The following is a 17,759-nucleotide window of genomic DNA, read 5'->3' as shown; positions in this document are numbered from 1 at the left end:
TTATTGCAGACTTGAAGCTGATTAGTTGGCGCGGAGATGCACGGAGAAGCCATGGGTGAAGCTGGAGGAGGGGTGAGTCTCCCAGATTGAATTTTCATCTTTACTCCATCTCCTGGCACACTGTATTGAAATTCCCTCTAGGTTTCCCCACTGGGTGGAAGTTAAACATACAATTTGGATGAAATCTAATTTTGTTTGGTTTACTTATTATTATTGTGCTCTTTGAAGAAATGTATTTAAACTTTGTTCAGAAAGTTAATATCTTAGTGTTTAGGTTGTTAAACGTTTTACCAATAAATGAAACAAATGCTATTTGTCATCAATGTATTTTATTTACAGAGTTGTATTTGTTTTTTTGTATTTTTATATGTGTGAGCAGAAAAATTATTTTGAACATTTTAAATGTCTGAATAATGAACGAGAATAAAATTAAAAGATAATAAAAAATAAAAAAACATTTCAAACAAAATGGGACTATAAGCCATCAGAAATATTTAAAGGGGTAGATAAAACCATTTTCAGCTATTTACAGTGGAGACCGTCATGCTTTATTTGTATGACTTCACAGCTCCATGCTTCACTCTATCTCGGTTGCAAGTCGAGAGAAGTTACGCGAAGGGCAGGGGAAAGGTAAACCGGTATAATATGGCGTGTTTAGCTAATAGTTTCAGGTAGCATAAGTGTTACTGTTAGACCATCATTTGTTTACATGACGCTTTTTATAGATGGTAATTTGACTTGGTGATTGACATCCGGCAAGCTAATGCACGCTGCACTGATCCAGCTTGAAATGCATAAAGGAAGTTTAACCTGATGTGAAATGTGAATCAGTGAATTTGTGTTTGATAAATCTGGCGTCCTCAAAGACCCAGATGTGTGACACAAAAAAAAAAAAATTTTAGAACTGAAGGTAAAAGTAGTCAAACTCAATTTTCATTGTAAAAAAATACATTGTCAAAGCAAATTAATTTAGTTTTTGGTGAAATTAATTTTCAAACCAGTCCATTAATTTCAAATGACATAAATACAGATTCAGTCTGAGCAATTCAAATTCAGTTTCTGATGGTATAAGTTTCTGCCCATAGAAAAAGCTAAACTGGAAGTGATCGTTGCTCTGCAGTGTTATGGAAACTGGTACCAGCGCAAAAGCTGCAACAAGGACTCAACAGCTGACTCATGCTCACAAAGCCCCCTCAGTAGAGGGGACGAATGATGAATTGATCTGTGAGAGAGCATCACTCACTTCTGGAGCTTTGCATAATTAAAGCAATTAAAAATACTTATAAAAATAATCATGCTCTGTTTTTAGGCTACTGGTTAAGGTTAAGTTATCTAGACTGCAAAGGTTTACCCAAGATTTCATCTCTCACTGTGTAACGTAACACTACCTTACATTGCAAACAATGTTTTCAGAAACAACAGGGGCAGTTACTGCATCCCCCACCCACTTTCACTTTTCACACACAGAACTGGGTTCATGAGAATGACACCAGACCACAGGAAAACGCAAAGATTTGCCTTTGTAAAAGCTTTAGGAAATCACTGACATTTTAATGAATGTGTGATTGGTGTGCAATCCAAGTCCAGATTTGACCATTCTGTGTGTAGTAGGTTTCTTATTTCCCTGAGGGTAAGGTTGAGAAATCATTCTACCAAATACAGAACTTCCTATTATCTATCAAACACATTTACAACTATTACTATTATTATTATTATTATCTTTTCTTTTTAAAATCCATTTTAAACAGAATAATCCAGTTCAGGTTTGATTAGCCAGAGTTTTTTTACATTTTGCAAAAGAGCTACATAAATTTACTTTAGATTCCTTTAAAAACAGTAAAAGGCCCATAATTAGGTACAAAGTTGGACTAACACTAACACTATCAAATACTATTTTTAAGTGATATTAGCTGTTACACATGGACATATTTTTATAGTCTAGATTTATTAAAAACTGAAGTGAAAATTTTGTTTAGTGCCAAATAAGGATCTCGAAACTGATACAAACTTAACAATCATTGGAAAGTCGCAGTGTATGTGCACATTTTCTTAAGTGCAAATGACTAAAATAATAATAATCTGGGGTTCAACTGACAGATAGCATTGTGTCTCGAATGCCCCCTTCCTGTTTCCTTACAAGCACAGCAGCATAGCTAGCTGGTACAAAACGTATAAAAAGCAACAGCATAAAACTCTTTTTGGTCTTTGTGCAAAAAAAAAAAAAGATAGATTATTAATAGTAAAAGTCTTGACTGAGTTACTTTGGAAAATTATCACAGGTGCCAATTTTCAGTCAGTCATATACTAAACTCAACAGATTTACGGTATATCCACATGTTGATATTTCCAGACATTTGGCAGGGATGACTTTCACCTTTTAAGCTGTCTTTAGTCTCTCGGCAACACAGCTCAGTGGGATGAGACAGGCAGGGGTATATATACAGACCACAGCACACTGGGGCTGCTTTTTTTCCCTCTGAGCGCCGCTTCAGCAAGAACACCTTGCACCTATCCACATCCTTTCATCACTAAGTGTCACATTTGGTACAGTTAATCACGAGGAATAAACAGTGTCAACCTGCAGGTCAGTCCGGATAAGGAGGACCTGAGTGAGGTGCTAACAGCTGGATCACTGTGGTTTCTAAGAACAGCTGCTCTGACATATTCTAACACTATCACTGCTATACCTCTGCTGTCAGAGCTTTTGCTCATCTTTTTTGTTCCTATGTAGGTAGGATGACAACTGGGATGAACCACTGGGTACTGATGTTGTTACATATATTACTGCATGTGATCTGTCATCAGTAATACAGCCAGGTCCACCCTCCTGTAGATGACACATCTTTTAATGATCAGTGAATGTGAAGCCTCAGATCTGCAGTTTAAAGAGGAGGCTATTCTAACTCTGCTGGAAAACACCCCAATTACCATAAAAACTACTTCAAATATGGCTATTACTGCTGTTGAATCACTGTAGATCTTTATGAACATTTCAGAGACTTTTGACGCTGCTCTTACAAGACTGACTGTATATCTGTCACAACTTGAAGTATGTATTTGAAGCCAAATGATTTGATTTGTCAAACCAGATGTACTAAGCTGCCATGCACATTAAGTCTTGCCCATTTAACTTTTTCACATTTAAACATGTGGCTTTTATGTGAGAGACCAACACAAAGTAGTGAATAATTTTGAATGCAAACAAAAAATTACATGGATTTTAAACTTCTTCATACCAGCCTCATGTTTAAGTGCTGTCAGAAGACATTGTTACATAAGAAAACAAAACGCTCATATTGCCTACATACACACCATACATACCATACCATAGCATAATGCTCTGATACCATAATGCCACATGAGCGCAGTAGCTCTCACATGGCATGAAAACCCCACATATGCACCACCTCTACACAGTCATCGCAGCAATGACCCAATAATACCATCACTTAATTCCATTCTACGCTGTGCAGATGCAATACTTACATTAAGATTTGCAATGAAACAGAAAGTAAAACTTAAACCATCAAATGCTGCCTAATTAATTTGGTTTACTTATTTGACCTTGGAGGAAGTCATGGAGCATTGAATTTTTATTCCCAGATAGTTTTTTATCAAAATCAACAAATGAATAAAACAATGCAGTGACGTCTTGGAAAAGTAACATACCCAGTTGTAACGCTTTAGAATACTATGAATTTCACTCCATTAATCTCCAGCACACATAGTATGAACACTGTTGAGCCCACCATGAATGGAGAATAGGGACAGCTGTGAATGTGAATGTCTAAACTTTCTGGATGAGTAAAAAAGCCTGCACCTTCAAAGAAACCTTGGATCCAAAGTAAAGTACGGTCTGCTGTCTGTGTATCCTGTGACTGTACTCCAGATGAAGATAAAACTAGCCACTTGAAACTGGCTGTTTTAGCTCCAACAGAAAGAATCTGGGAGAATTATAGATTCCCAAAGAAGAGGCAGCATCTCCAATTACGTTGATGATGTGGTTTCCTCTCCACTACCCTGAGAGAAGACGGGATAGGAACACGTGCTGCCCGTGTGCTCCAGTCTGAGCAAATGCTCGCCTTAGCTGCTAGACCGAGAGCGTCTTCTCAAGGTCATCGGACCTGCGGAACTCAACATACTCTCCTGTTTTATCAGAACAATTCATAGTAAGAGGTTGTGTCTGGGCAGAAAAAAAATTTGTGTAAGTTAAAAAAATATATATATTGTTTATTTTATTGTGTTTTGTTTTGTTTTCATGCTTAAACTATGCCGTGGTGGCGCAGGCCTAGCTGGCGCAAGCCGGAGATGAGGCTGTCATTGATTCAAACTTTATCTCAGTCAGTGGTTTGAGCACCAATAGTCCAATAATGTGAATTTGTTCTGTTTTATTGGTGTTGTCCTTCCACTCTTCCCACTAACTACAAAAAAATATGTCCATATAGCCCTTATGTTAGCTGCTAATGCTGAAGCTAAAGCTCTACTAATGTTAAGACGGTAGCCACAATTGCTGTGTATACAAAATAGCTTGTTTAGTTCAGGCCACAATCGGCCGTAGCTCATTGCCATCACTCATACAAACATTAATATTTGTATTAGTGGAACTTTAAGATACAAATGGGATATAGAGGGGTTGCTAAGTTGTGCCACGGTCATTATTTTCTTTGTTGTTAGCTGAGCTGCCAGCTTCGGATGTGACATCATCATGTCTATGATGATGTCACATCTGATCCTCCAAACTGTGAGTCTATATGCTTTTTTGCTGCCATCTTGGTAGTCCATCACTCCTATCAATTAGTTACTGTTATGGCTAGTTAACACAAAATTAAGAATCAATTGTCCAAGATGTTATTGATTTCTAATTAATTAATTTTGGAGACAAGTTGTATGTGTTTATTTTGTATATTTTGTTCAGGGCTTGCTGTTTAAGAACGCTAGTGCACAAATTCAGTCCTTCATCTGTTGTTCGATAATACCACATTTCAACAAGCAGGTAGTCATAAAACAATAACTGAGACTGAGAGTTGTTTAGCTATGATCAGGTGGTGCCCCAACTTTGTAATTTTAATTAAAATGACTATCTTTGTTAATAATTGCCTTTGGCACTTATCAACAGTTATTTATAGTGACACAAAACATAATATTGCACAACAAAACACACTTCAAAGATGACTTGAAGTTGCACAAAATGTTCTCAATTTCTTCATGTTGATGCCCAAGAAACAGGAGTTTTTCAAAAGGCCAACATATATCTTAAGATAAGAGACAGTGTGACAGTGTTTACAAAGAATATCTGGAAAGTGCTGTGTCACCTTAATCCCCTTAATACATTTTTTCTGTAATGCAGCCCTTCGGGGTGTGTCTCTACCAGTATTGCTTAGTTACAGACGGATTTTTTTTGCCCATTCTGCTTTGCAAAATAGCTTGAGCTTAGTCAGATTAGTTTTCAATTTTCAACTTGTCACACATTATTTGAACTTAGGTCTAGACTTTGACTAGGCTGTTCTATAACACAAAAATATGCTTTGATCTAAACCATTCCTTTGTAGCTCTGGCAACATGCTTAGGGTCGATGTCTCACTGAAAAATAAACCTTGTCCCAGTCTCATGACTGTTGTGGCCTTCTAAAAGGATCCCTCGGTTTTTAGCTTCATTCAACTGGCTTCCCTGTCCTTGCTGAAGAAAAGCATCCCTACAGCAAGATTCTGCTACTACCATTTAGACGTATCAGAGTAAAGAAGGCTAAATACAAACACAGGCAACACTTTTCCAATTGTTATAAGCAAAAAATAAATATTTTCCCTCCCACTCACAATTGTGTGCTACTTTGTGTTGGTCTATTACATAAAATGTCAGTAACATTGGGATTTTTATGTCACAAAATGAGACAAAATGTAAAACATTTAAGTGGCCCTGCACATATTTGTTAAGACATGTGAATGGTCTGAACTTGTATAGCATTTTCTAAAATAAAAAAATACAACCTTCTGATTTAACAATGACTACTGTACCCACTGAGTCAGTCACTCACATAAAAATGGTACAATATGATACATTTTCAAATTAAACCAATTTCTTTCTATTTTTAGTTTTCCTCCAGTAAAAGAAATGCTTTTTTAACATTTAATCTGTCTTCCAAAATTTTTATCAGTGCGTTTAAAAACTTTTAGCAAAATTTAAAGATTTAAAGATTTAATTTAAAATGTGGCTTTTAACGGGTCTAAATAGCTTGCATCTGCTGGACTTGATGGGTCTGCATGCAGCTACAACCTGCTTTGTAAACTGAGCATAGAGATGAAGCAGGAGGTGTGTGCAAAAGATGTGCTAAAAAATTGGAGTGAGTAGAGCTGCTTTGTGAACTTGTCCAAAAGGGCTCACAGCGAATCCAAATTTCCGGTCCTAGATTCTAGTTGTCTATGTGAATTGTGGAGATGTTTTTGGCACATTTGTAGTAAGATCCAATTGAATTCTTGTTGAATCTGTAAATTCAGTTGCACAACATCTCATCCCCTGTTTCATGTGTCATGTCTTGTTTTCAATCTGCTCATTCAGTCCACGGTCACTGACTCAGGGATCCATTTGCTGGTTGGTGGGTGTGTCAACAGCAAAAGACACCTGCAATAACATCATGTGCTCCTTTTATTTTCATAGCTCTACCTCTGGAACAAGTGATATTATTATTATTATTATTATTATTATTATTGCTTATTGACTATTACTGCTTATTGACTATACTGAATTTGTTTAAATTTCACTTCCAAATCAAACTGAACATTTATTTTAATGCTGCAATTTGTAGAACCTCTGATGCTTCTAAAACATCTGTGGTTCCAGGACAACCTGTAATGATGTCATAAGCTACAGTCATTCCTTCTGATCATTGTTAAACAGTTGTATGATTGTCATGTTTATTGAGGTAGATCCTGGATCTTGATTGACTGATTCATTGTTTCTGGTTGCTTCATAGAAAATACACATCGAGCAGCGTGATTGACAGCATGCCATGCTGCATATCTGAACACAAACCTTATTTTTTACAGTCTGCCATGAGTTTAATAAGTTACCACTGACAGCTCACTATTGACAATACTAAGATTGGTTCTTTATCTGTGCCTCAGAGCCTCATTTCATGTTTTCACATTGAGTGAACAGAATAATGATTGGGAAATCTTCTGATCAACAAATGGGGGGCAAATGGCATTTTCTTATTTTCCATTGAATTCACAGAGTATAGGAAGTAAGGTAATATAGCTTACATTTCAAATAGACCCTAAGTTTGACGTGGGCCTTTTAGTCAACATGGAAATAAATTAAAAAAAGAAAGTTCCACTACTTACAGAAAAGTTGGCTTAGTTTTGAACACTTTCTGTATTATAGCTTTAGTGTAAAATTAGTTATATCTGCCCCTGTAATGGTGGGATTCTTGTCCTGACCGGTCTGACCTCTTTGACTTACTCCCTGTCCAGCTCTCGTTTCTTTTTTCCATCACCCAAGTGCTTATTCCTACACATTGTTCCAGGAAAGGTCTGCATGTCCCCTCAGCTGTTGCATACAGAGCATGATAAGACACAGAATGGCAGGCTGCAGCGGTGAATGCAGACACTTCATGGAATATGAATATTACAATGAGTTTTATTGCTGTAGCCTAGAAACAACAGAGGATCCTCCTTCAGTGTGCTGAGCAGTCGTCCCTGTCAAGTGTTGCCTGGCAAACAGGGAGGACAGGTATACAGTCCCACCTCCTTTTTCCCTCAGCACCCCGCTTTAAGGCATCTTGCATCCTGTTAAATGTTTCCAGCTAGATTTTATTTGCTTATATTTAGCTCAGACATTCAAAATTAATGAACTAATAAAAAACATGTTGATGAACAACGGAGGAAAAACAAGCGAGGCATCGTGAGATGAACTTTTATTCATTAAAGCAAAAAATGATGTCACAGGGCGCTTTAGAGGAGTCATAAAAATGTTTTTATATATGTAAATTGATCAGTGCTCTCACTGGAGCAGCTTTCCTTTGCAACCAGGTCACACCACTGCAGCTTTTTGCTTGTGGCTGTGAACAACGAAGCATGAACACGCTCCACCGCCCGTATGTACATGGATCGGGTTTCAGATGCTAAGCTCTCTTTAGCCTTCCATTAGCCAGGGCCACCGCCAGAAAGTTTTCATAGGGCTGCCCTGATGGAGGCCATTAACAGTCCTGGTTGGAGCAATGCAGAATCCAAAAGACAGAAAAATTTCAAGAGTTTGATTTATGCTGTGATCAAATTTAAAAAGAGTAGGGTGTAAGGTGAGTGAAAGTGAGTATTGGATATTTAAAACTGAGATGCTATGAAGGTTAAAAAATTATATACACTGACCAGGCATAATTTGAAATAACACAGATTATCCTTTCATCAAGGCACCTGTTTATCGGGAGGATATATTAGGCAGCAAGTAAACATTCTGGCCTTAAAACTTTAGCAAGGTCCAAAATATGATGACAAGATGAATGGGTCAGAGCATATAGGACAAACAAGTCAGATCCACATGTCCCAACCTGGTGGCTTACAGACTTAAAGGATCTACTCAACATCTTGGTGTCAGATACCATAGCACAACTTCAGAGGCCCAGTTGAGTTCTTGACTCGACAGTTCAGGGATGTTTCACCAGCAAAACGGGGTCTATTTTTCTCCTCACTTTGGGTCAGAGGAAATCAACAATTATTACAAAACAATGTTCTAAATCTGCATTTAAAAGTTGTTGTCAGGTTTAAACTGAAAATGTTCCAGTCCATGCTATAAATTAGAAAATAGAAAGAGAGACATAATGAAGTGAGTGGATGAAAGAGAAGCCATTTTTTGAATGAACAGAACACAAAGTGCTTTGATTTTGAAAATCTGGAAGTGTCTTTTTAGTAGTACCACCTTACATCACTTACTGTCCCACTACTGCAGATGCCACCGACAACAGACATGAACAGATTGTTTTGAAGTATGAATAGCTTGCAGTTTATGAAGATCCCTGGTTAAAAATCAAACTTTATTATTAAAAAACCTTTTAAAAAAGCTTTAACATGAGAACATGCACATGTCTGTCAGAGCTCTGGTTTGAGGCGTAATTACTGTAAATACTTCTTGATGGAAGAATTATGAAAAACAAAAGAGTTTTGAAGATGCTTTTAACTTATTTTACATGTACGTACAGGCAAGGAACATAACAGAGAACCCATAAATATTTTATGCAACCGTCCTACAACAACCAGTAATTAAAATTACCATTAGCACTTACCAACTAGCCTACACCTACACCTCTGATTATGTCAGATTAGACCTACTCATTTGACTTGAGTCACAGACCTCCAGTGCATGTCAAGTCTTGAGCCTTTAGATCTAAGGCCTTGTCCACACTAACAGATATTTTCCAAGACTGAGGTTTTTTTCTCAAAAGATAAAAAAAATAGTTTTTAAAGTGGAGATCTTTAAGAGTCTTTTTAAAACAATGCACTGAAACAGACTTTGCACATGCACAGTCTGGCTTTCTGTACTTAAAACAACACAAATTTGTTTTTTCATGTTTTCCTTCCACATCAGTCTCACCTTGTTGTGGCTCTGTTTCTGTTAAATATCAGAATCAGAATCAGAATCAGAATCAGAATCAGAATCAGAAAAGCTTTATTACCAAGTACATTTTTGGACATACAAGGAATTTATTAAATGTGGCCTAAGGAGGTAGTGACTGAGGTAGTGACTGAGAGGAAAGGACCAAGAGCATCAAAGAAAACAGGACCTTGAGTTTGGGATTTTTTTTTTTTTTTTGTCTAGCACGGCTTTACCCATGCTCTGGATCTGCTTCTTCAATTTTAATTTAGCTACCGTTGCTGCTGTCGTCACCTGCTGACACAAAATATGTATTACAGCACTTTTGATTGGAATCCCGCAATGTAAATGAAGATTGTTTACAAAAACAGAAGAAAAACAAGAGAAAAATTGAGCTGTGGCCTGTGTCAAGTATTTGCAACTTCAATTTAGTTGGATGAAATTGTTTATTTTATATAATTATTTATTAATGCAATTTAAGTGAATTGTTTAAATAATTCATATTTATTTAATCTACATACAGGTCCAGTTTATATGCAAAAATATTACTAATTATAAACAATTCCAATTTAATTACAAACATTCCAATTGGACTCAAGTTATATTACAGTCCAATCAAGACAAGTTTATTATATCAAGTCATGAAAAAGTTTTTTGTTGAGGGACAGCGAGGCAATTGCATCGAGTCATTGACTTTGCGGCCCCTCCTCCTCCTGATCGAGCACATGGTAACAATAGAGAGGAACGACTCAATCTAAGAGGACCACCTCCAACAGAACCCGGCTCAGCGTGAGTGGCAATATTGCCATTGACTGAGAAGGGCTTTAAGGCAGACAACACAGACACAAAAAATACAGAATCACTGGTCCAGGAGTACTTTCTGTGTTTAAAAAAATGTGTGTTCATCTAGAAGAGAAAACAAAGTGTGACTCAAGTCGCAGAACTGAGACCCCATCTCTGACAGGCGGTCATGAGTTGATAATATTAGGACTTATTGATGTGTCAATAAATAAATAAATGTTGCACCTCATTGAAGCTTATTCCTTCCCTTTCTTAATTATAAAATATAATGTGCATATAACTGTCGAATCGGCCAGATGGAAACCAGGGAGCACAGCAAATTATTTGAGGTGGCTACTGTTCCAACCCCAGTCCCCCCACACACAACCCCTGCCCCCTTGTTTGATCTCCCCCTATGTGACGCCGCTGCCTGAACTCAAAGGAGCTGTCCGTTCAGCACCATAAGAGCCCGATTCTCCGCTACTTCCTGACGCGCGGTCAAAACTTGGATTCTGCGCTGCGGTGAAGGAAATATAGCTGTCAGTCCTGCTTTGAATTTGTCAAAGCGACAAAGTTGCGAATGTTCTCTGATCCATTTAAACTTCAGCTCCAGACTGAGGGGCTGCAACATGTTGCTCACAAACTTGATGCAAAGATTTGTTGCACGGAATCTATTTGATCTGATGTGAACAACCGCATTTTCTGTAGCCTTGGAGCAGTCATATTCCTCTAATATATAGTTTCACGCAAAGTGTACTGAGCAGCTGTAATAATACACACAAGCAGGCTTACCTATGGTGGTTATGACCGTGATGGCAAAGTAAAAGGAGCCTGCGAATTTCCACTGCACACCGGCTCTGTGGGGCTCAGCCTCCATGATGATGCTCTCCAGTTTGCGGTAATCATCCTCGCTGATGTTATATTTCCCCTGCAGCCGCTTCTCCTCGGCCTCCAGCTGTTCCTTCTCGCGCATCTCAAACTCGGACTCCAGGGCGTCAAACACGGCGGCCCCCACGAGCAGGTACGTGAACGTGCAGATTATGAGCGACAGGGTCCGCACGTTTTGCCGCTTCATGGCCAACAGGAATCGGCGACCGAGGGTCTCATGTCCCCTCGGGTGACCCTGGAAGGCGCAGCAAGTGTAGGGAAAGCCGCGTGGGCAGCGCCCGGAGGCGGAGGCGCTCTGAGGACGGTGGGCGCTGAAGTCCCCCGCCTTGTAGTGATCCCGATTGCAGATCCCTAGATCCTGCTCCTGGTTTGCCGAGAGACACAGTAGACTGCTGGATCGCCTGGCCCAAGAGCCCTGCAGACGAGAGACCCTGCGCAAGACCTGCCCGAACCAAGTCCTCCCTGTGCGCAGTGCCATCAACAAGCTGCTTTTCGGATCGCCTGTTGGTCTCTCTGTCCTCCCCCAACAAACTGTGCAGATCTTAAAAAATTGCTTCCAACTAAATAAAACAGTGCTGACAGACCTTATTCTTTCCTCCGTTCTTATTCTTGTCTCCTCTCTTACTTTGTCTGCGATCTGAATAAAGATGTCCTAAAACTTGGCATTTTTCCGCCTGGGTTTAAGTTCTTTAGCCTGAAAGCAACCTGCTCACCATAACCACCAGTCGGTTTTTAGAAGCCATTCTCTCTACAGCTGGGGACAAATCTCTTTATTCTGCACGAAATCCTTGAAGCTTTCCCGCTTACAGTGAGCATCCTCATCCGAAATGTGCTGACTCGTCTAAATAATTTAAGTCCGTTTCGGAGTGAAGCAGATGAGCAGAAAGTGGGAGAATGTTACTCACACATTTAAAATGCAGGTTTTCATGGAAAATGAAATGTACAACTTAGTTTATTAGAAATTGAAATCAGATACTTGTAGTGGAGGAAATAACAAATGTAGTCGCTGCCAACAGGTTCCACGCTGACAAGTTTCCTCGGATTTATAGATGTTTAGTTTTAGGTTGCACGAGGCTGATACTGAGGAAAAAACTCTTTCCAGGTCCGACAATGGAAGGATGGATGAGTGCGCGTTCGGTGCCCGCAGTGCCACTCATCCTTTGTTGCGCATATCAAAGTACATCCAAAGCTCTCTGCGACGACTTTGTGCTGAGCGCCTTGATTTGTGTTCTGGGGGAAAAGGAAAAAAATGGCTTTAGTTATGCCCGCGCGTCACAAGCTGCTCGCATTTTCAGGGCTCCACATTTTATGTCTCCATTCAAGCACTGATCGGTGGGCGTTGCTCCCGTCTTTCCGAGTGTCACGATTCACTTCAGCTCTGATCTGAGTTTTCGGCTTGCTTTGTTTTCCTTCTTCTCAGTGGATGAATGGCTGCAGCCCTCTGCGCCCTTCCTTAGCCACATGCGTGACCCCTCCCCCTATGGCCACTACTATCCGTCAGGGTCCACTCGGGCTTAATTGGTCACTGTGGTGTGCTTTTATGGTTTGTGGGTGAGATCCTGACATGCACACAGCCGGAGCGCTGTCCACGGTGCTGAAGAATATTTTCACAGCTATCACACTCCAGCATTCACAGACAACCGTTCAGTGCAACAGAGAAGCTTTAAATAAAGGGAATTTGGATAATTCGTTAAACGTGACTGTATTTCATTTAATGTGAAGGATGTTTCTGAATTTATAGTTAGTTCTGAATTTATAGTTAGTTTCTCAAAACTTTCCTACAACTAAAAGGGCAGTTTTTGAGAAACTTACATATTTCTCTCTGTAAGTAAACTTACAGGTTACTCACATTGTACCTTCAACTTCTAATCTTAGGGCACTTTTATGGAACTTTCTTGGAACATAGAACACTTTCTTAAAACTTAAAGATGACTTACCCAGAAGTTACAGGTTGCTTTTACTGGACCTTCAGGATCCTTTTTTGGACCCTTTTATTTCCCACCTACTCAGATCTTATAGGAAACCTTTTTTGAATTCTCATGGAATTTACTGTATGCTTTCCCAAAACCTGCTCAATGCTTTCCCAAAAGGTACAGGTTGAAACATTTTAGAATACTCTATTATTTTCCCAGATCTTACAGAACAGCCATACTAGAACTTCTGAAACTTAAAGACTGCTTTTCCAGAACTTTATAATAACAGGGTACTTAGATGGGACTTCCCTGGAACTCATATTAAACTTTCTTAAAACTTACTGTTTACTTTCACAAAACCTACATGTTGCCTTCCCAGGAATATTTACAGAGTTTAATTGAACATTTGTGGAGCTGAAAGGAAACTTTCCTGGAATGTGCAGATTGATTTTCTGTGACTTTCAGGATACGTCTTCTGAAACTTTAGTACAGTGTACAGGGTGGTTTCTGGTACATTACTGGGCGTTAGAATATACCTTTACTTTACTCATTTATTTTTTCTGGAACCCACAGGGTACGTTCTGCAACTTACATGTTATTTTGTATTACTTTCCTGGAATAGCCTTATAACTTTCTTGGAAATTTTCTGGGTCTTATGTGGCACTTTATGTAACACACAAGTAACTTTTTGATACTTTAGTAAAACACAAAATTCACTGGCCTGAAATGTAAATGTTATTTTCCCAGAACTAACAGAATACTTTATTAAAACTTTTCCCAGAAGTAACAGATTGCTTTAATAAGACTTTTGGGAAACGTTTCTGAGGCTTTTTTCTTGCTTTTCATAGCCGTTTCCTTTGTCTTCTTCCCCTGCAGATTGATGGCTGCACCTCTCTGTGCCATCCCGTAGCCTCATGACCACGTGAGCCCTGCCACTATGATTACTCCCAGCCCTTGTGTGAAGAAAGATGGTTGACACAAGCTTAATTTGTCCTGGTTTTGTCATAGCTGATTACTATTTTAGGCCTTTCTAAAATGTACAGTGTGCTTTTTGGCTATTTTCAGGCTGGGTTAAATAAACTTATATATTACTTTAACATAAAGTCTGTTGTGATTATGAATCTCCAAATATTATTTAATATTAGTATTTTAATATTTTATCAAATAATATTTCGATCTGTTAAAGGTCATCCTGTGAATACCAGCCCAGTAAGGCGATGGTATTAGGACAAAATAGAAAGGTGTGAGACGAGCTCTGACATTATTGAACAGCAAAACTCTGCCCACACATGGAATGAATTCACACAATTTCTTAAAATACAAGAATTTATTAACAAAAATAAGTCAACTCAAAGTCAAACATATTTCAATCAACAAACTCTTTACTATGCTAAAACAATCCAACTAAACTACCAAGCAGAATTAAAGAATAATGAAGACTAATGGGCTATGTACAATATAAACAAGTTGATTAAAGATGGTTGAAACCATGACCAAAAGAGTGATGCAACATTACCAGTCAATGTTAATGTTTGAGAACCAAGGATTGTCTTGAAGAATCTGGAAGTGAAGTGAAGTTAGTCTTGGAACTAATTTAGGCAATAATCAGCATACCTTTAGACAAGCATTTGCAATGCAAGATCAGATAAAATATTATTTTAATAAAATAATGTTTTAAAGAATGATCTGTTGAATAAAACCAACCTTCTGGATGACTAATTCTCAACAGCATCTCATTAGCTGCCTTTACATATTAAAATAATATTCAAATAAATATTATTAAGGGGATGGTAAAATATTTAAGGAAGTATTTTGGAAAAGAGCCAAATCTTTTTGGAGAAATGGTGCTTAATGGTGTTTACTTAGTTATCAGATTTAGTAAAATAATGTTTAAGGAACTATTATTTTCTAGCTTGAAAACTAACAACCTTTCTGTTAAATATTCCCTAGCAGGCAAGCACGTGTTCATAGCTGTTAGCAGTTGAAGCTAACAAAGGAAGCTGGTAGCTTAGCACCAGAATCAAACACACACCTTTAAAATACCGTTAATAAAAGGGTTAAAATGCATAAGCGCGGACGGCGCGTTATGGCCGATCTTCTTTGTTTAAAATCACCGTTTAAATAAAGTTTGTCTTAACTTTAAAAGACACAAACATAGAACACAAAGCTGAGCATGTGTGCTGCAGATAACCTGCTAGCACTGAGATAGCTGAGTTTCACACAAACAAAACCAAACTTCATAAAATGAAAAACGTTCAGATCATAAATATTTCTCTATTACTCTGCCCAAACCTAACCTCTGACCCATGCTGAGGAGGAGTTGTCCGGGCGACGACGAAGTTTGAAGAAAGCTCTGTGAACAAAGGGTTAGCTTCCAGCTAACCTCCGTAGCTGTGGGTGAAGGCTCGTTCTGTCCGCCAACCAACTGCACGTTACCGTAACCACAGTGATGCGGGGCCGTTGTCCTTCCTTCAGACTTGGCTTGTAGAGACCGCGTCTCTTTAGGGAACTCTCTGGAACACAGTTTGCTTCTGCAGGCCACAGAGAGAGAAGTAAAGCAATGCTTATACCTTAATTTCCCTTTTTTGAATGAATACCGGATTCTTTCAACAGTAATTCATCATTACTTAACTTCTGCATGTGATCGCGTGATCTTATGACACCCTTGGATCCAGTTTGAAGAGTTTATGTCTTTTTGCCAGCAAAGAGACATTCGCGCGCTGAGTCTCTGTCCAGGTCCCTGTGTGACCCGCGTAGAAGAGGTAGGATGTCGCAAGAGCGGTGCTTTTATTTGGATAGTGATGTCACAGGAAGTCCGCAGTTACCCCATTTCCTGGCTGTGCCGGAAGTAGGTTAATGCCATTTATTTTGAGAGTTCCAGGAAAGTCCTTTCACGTTGTAACCATGGCTGTGTTTCCCAACAAGTCTACAGTATTTCTATAGATTTACAGATTTTCCCAGAACTTTCATAAATCCCACAGGGCATTTTTACCAAGCTGTCCTGGAACATTACAATTTCATTTTTATGAAACTTACAGAGTGCCTTTCTAGAATGTATAGGGTTCTTCTCCGAAACTTTTCTAGAACTTACAGGTTACCTTTGATGAACTTGCAGGTTAAATTTATATAAAGTACGGGATGCTTTATAGAACACACCGATCACTTTCTTAGGACTTTCACAATACTTTTCTGGACCTTTCTTGGGACTGCCTGAGTATTTCCTAGTATTTACTGTAGTTGGAACTAACAAAATACCTTGACTACAATTTTCCAGGAACTTACAGAATACCTACACTAGAACTTTTCTAGTACTTAAAAGGTACTTTCACAATAAGCTCTCACACTGTTGTATACGTTTTGGTTTGCAGGAAGTCAGCCATCACATCTTAACTAACATGCACAAGAAAGAATCCTAAATAAGTTCTTTCCTGGCATCTTCCTGGAACTTACAAGTTACTTTACGCAAACTTAGATCACATTCATTAAACTTTTAGGGTACTTTTTGTAAGTACCATACAGGGCACTAATATGAAACTTATAGATTTCTTTCCCAGAACCTTCCTAGAACTCACAGGGTCTGTGACTGATTGAAGTATCAAAATCCAACCCTCGTGTGATTTCAACTGCTGTTAAACCTGACTGTGGTGTTGCTGTGGCCTGGGGGGACCACGGCTTGGCTTGGGGGGGGGAGTGCAGCCTCTTTATTGTTCATGCTGTGGCCTTTCTGTGCCGCCCTTCGGCTTGCTGGGCTGGCGTCTTTTACCATCTTTTGCCGGCCCGGAGCTTGCATTTGGGTGGGCCTGCCATTTTGGGTTGGGTGTTTCTTGCTGGCAGCCTCAGTGTTGGTGTGGGATGTGTTTTGTTGCCCCGTTTGTCTGGTTGTGGCTGCGATCCATTGCCAGGCATTGGGGATTGGACGCTCTGTTGGCTCTGCCCCGTGGGTTCGAGGGTGGGGGTGGTTGGGCATGTTGTTCATGTGTCCTCCTTTGTGCGGCGTATTCTGGTTGCGCTGGGCCAACTGGTCTGCTCTTTTTTCTGTAGTGGGGCCGCACTCTTGGTCATTGCTGCACACACTTCCGGCTGGCTCCTTTTTGTTGGGGGTCGTGGCTTCTTGGGGCGAGGGACAGGGCATCGGGGCTGGGGATTGGGGTTTGAGAATTTGGGTGGTTCCGGGGGTGGGGGGCTGGGGGTGTTGCTCCCAGTATTCGGTCGGTTCCCGGGGTCTGGTCCCTGTCCCTAGCCTTTCGCCCGATGGACGTGCCTATGCCTCCGTCCTTTGTTGGAACTCTGAAAATGGTGATGCCTGTTGGGGTCAGCCGGGGAGCTGGCTCCTTGGGAGAGCATGTTGTCCCCCAGTCTTTTCCTCCCCATCCCCGGACACCTACCTCCACCCACTCCATTACACTACCAGTTATGTAGGGCCTTGGGGTGCAGGTGCATCATTGAAATGCCACAGGGGTTTTCCATCCCAGCAGTCCCATGGCAGCCTGTACCTCAATTTTGTTGTACAACCTGTTTTTCTTTGTAAATGCACACTACAACAACACACATCAACACCACATTTGAGCGGGCGGAGGTAGGCTTTTCACACCACCGTTT

General features: G+C 39.6%; 1 protein-coding gene across 1 annotated transcript in view; it reads right to left on the bottom strand.

Moving 5' to 3' along the window:
• The window catches only part of kcnk9 (potassium channel, subfamily K, member 9), a 75,813-nt gene extending 62,510 nt beyond the window's left edge, over positions 1–13,303 (bottom strand). The window contains exon 1 of the mRNA XM_047384758.1: positions 11,152–13,303. Coding sequence (XP_047240714.1) covers positions 11,152–11,725 — 574 coding nt within the window. The 5' untranslated portion in view covers positions 11,726–13,303. The remainder of the gene's footprint in view (positions 1–11,151) is intronic.
• Between the last annotated feature and the right edge of the window lie 4,456 nt (positions 13,304–17,759).

Source organism: Girardinichthys multiradiatus, chromosome 13 (genome assembly GCF_021462225.1).
Source record: "Girardinichthys multiradiatus isolate DD_20200921_A chromosome 13, DD_fGirMul_XY1, whole genome shotgun sequence".
Lineage (NCBI taxonomy): Eukaryota > Metazoa > Chordata > Actinopteri > Cyprinodontiformes > Goodeidae > Girardinichthys > Girardinichthys multiradiatus.
The sequence above is the reverse complement of the archived record's forward strand: the minus strand, read 5'-3'. Positions and strand labels throughout refer to the sequence as shown.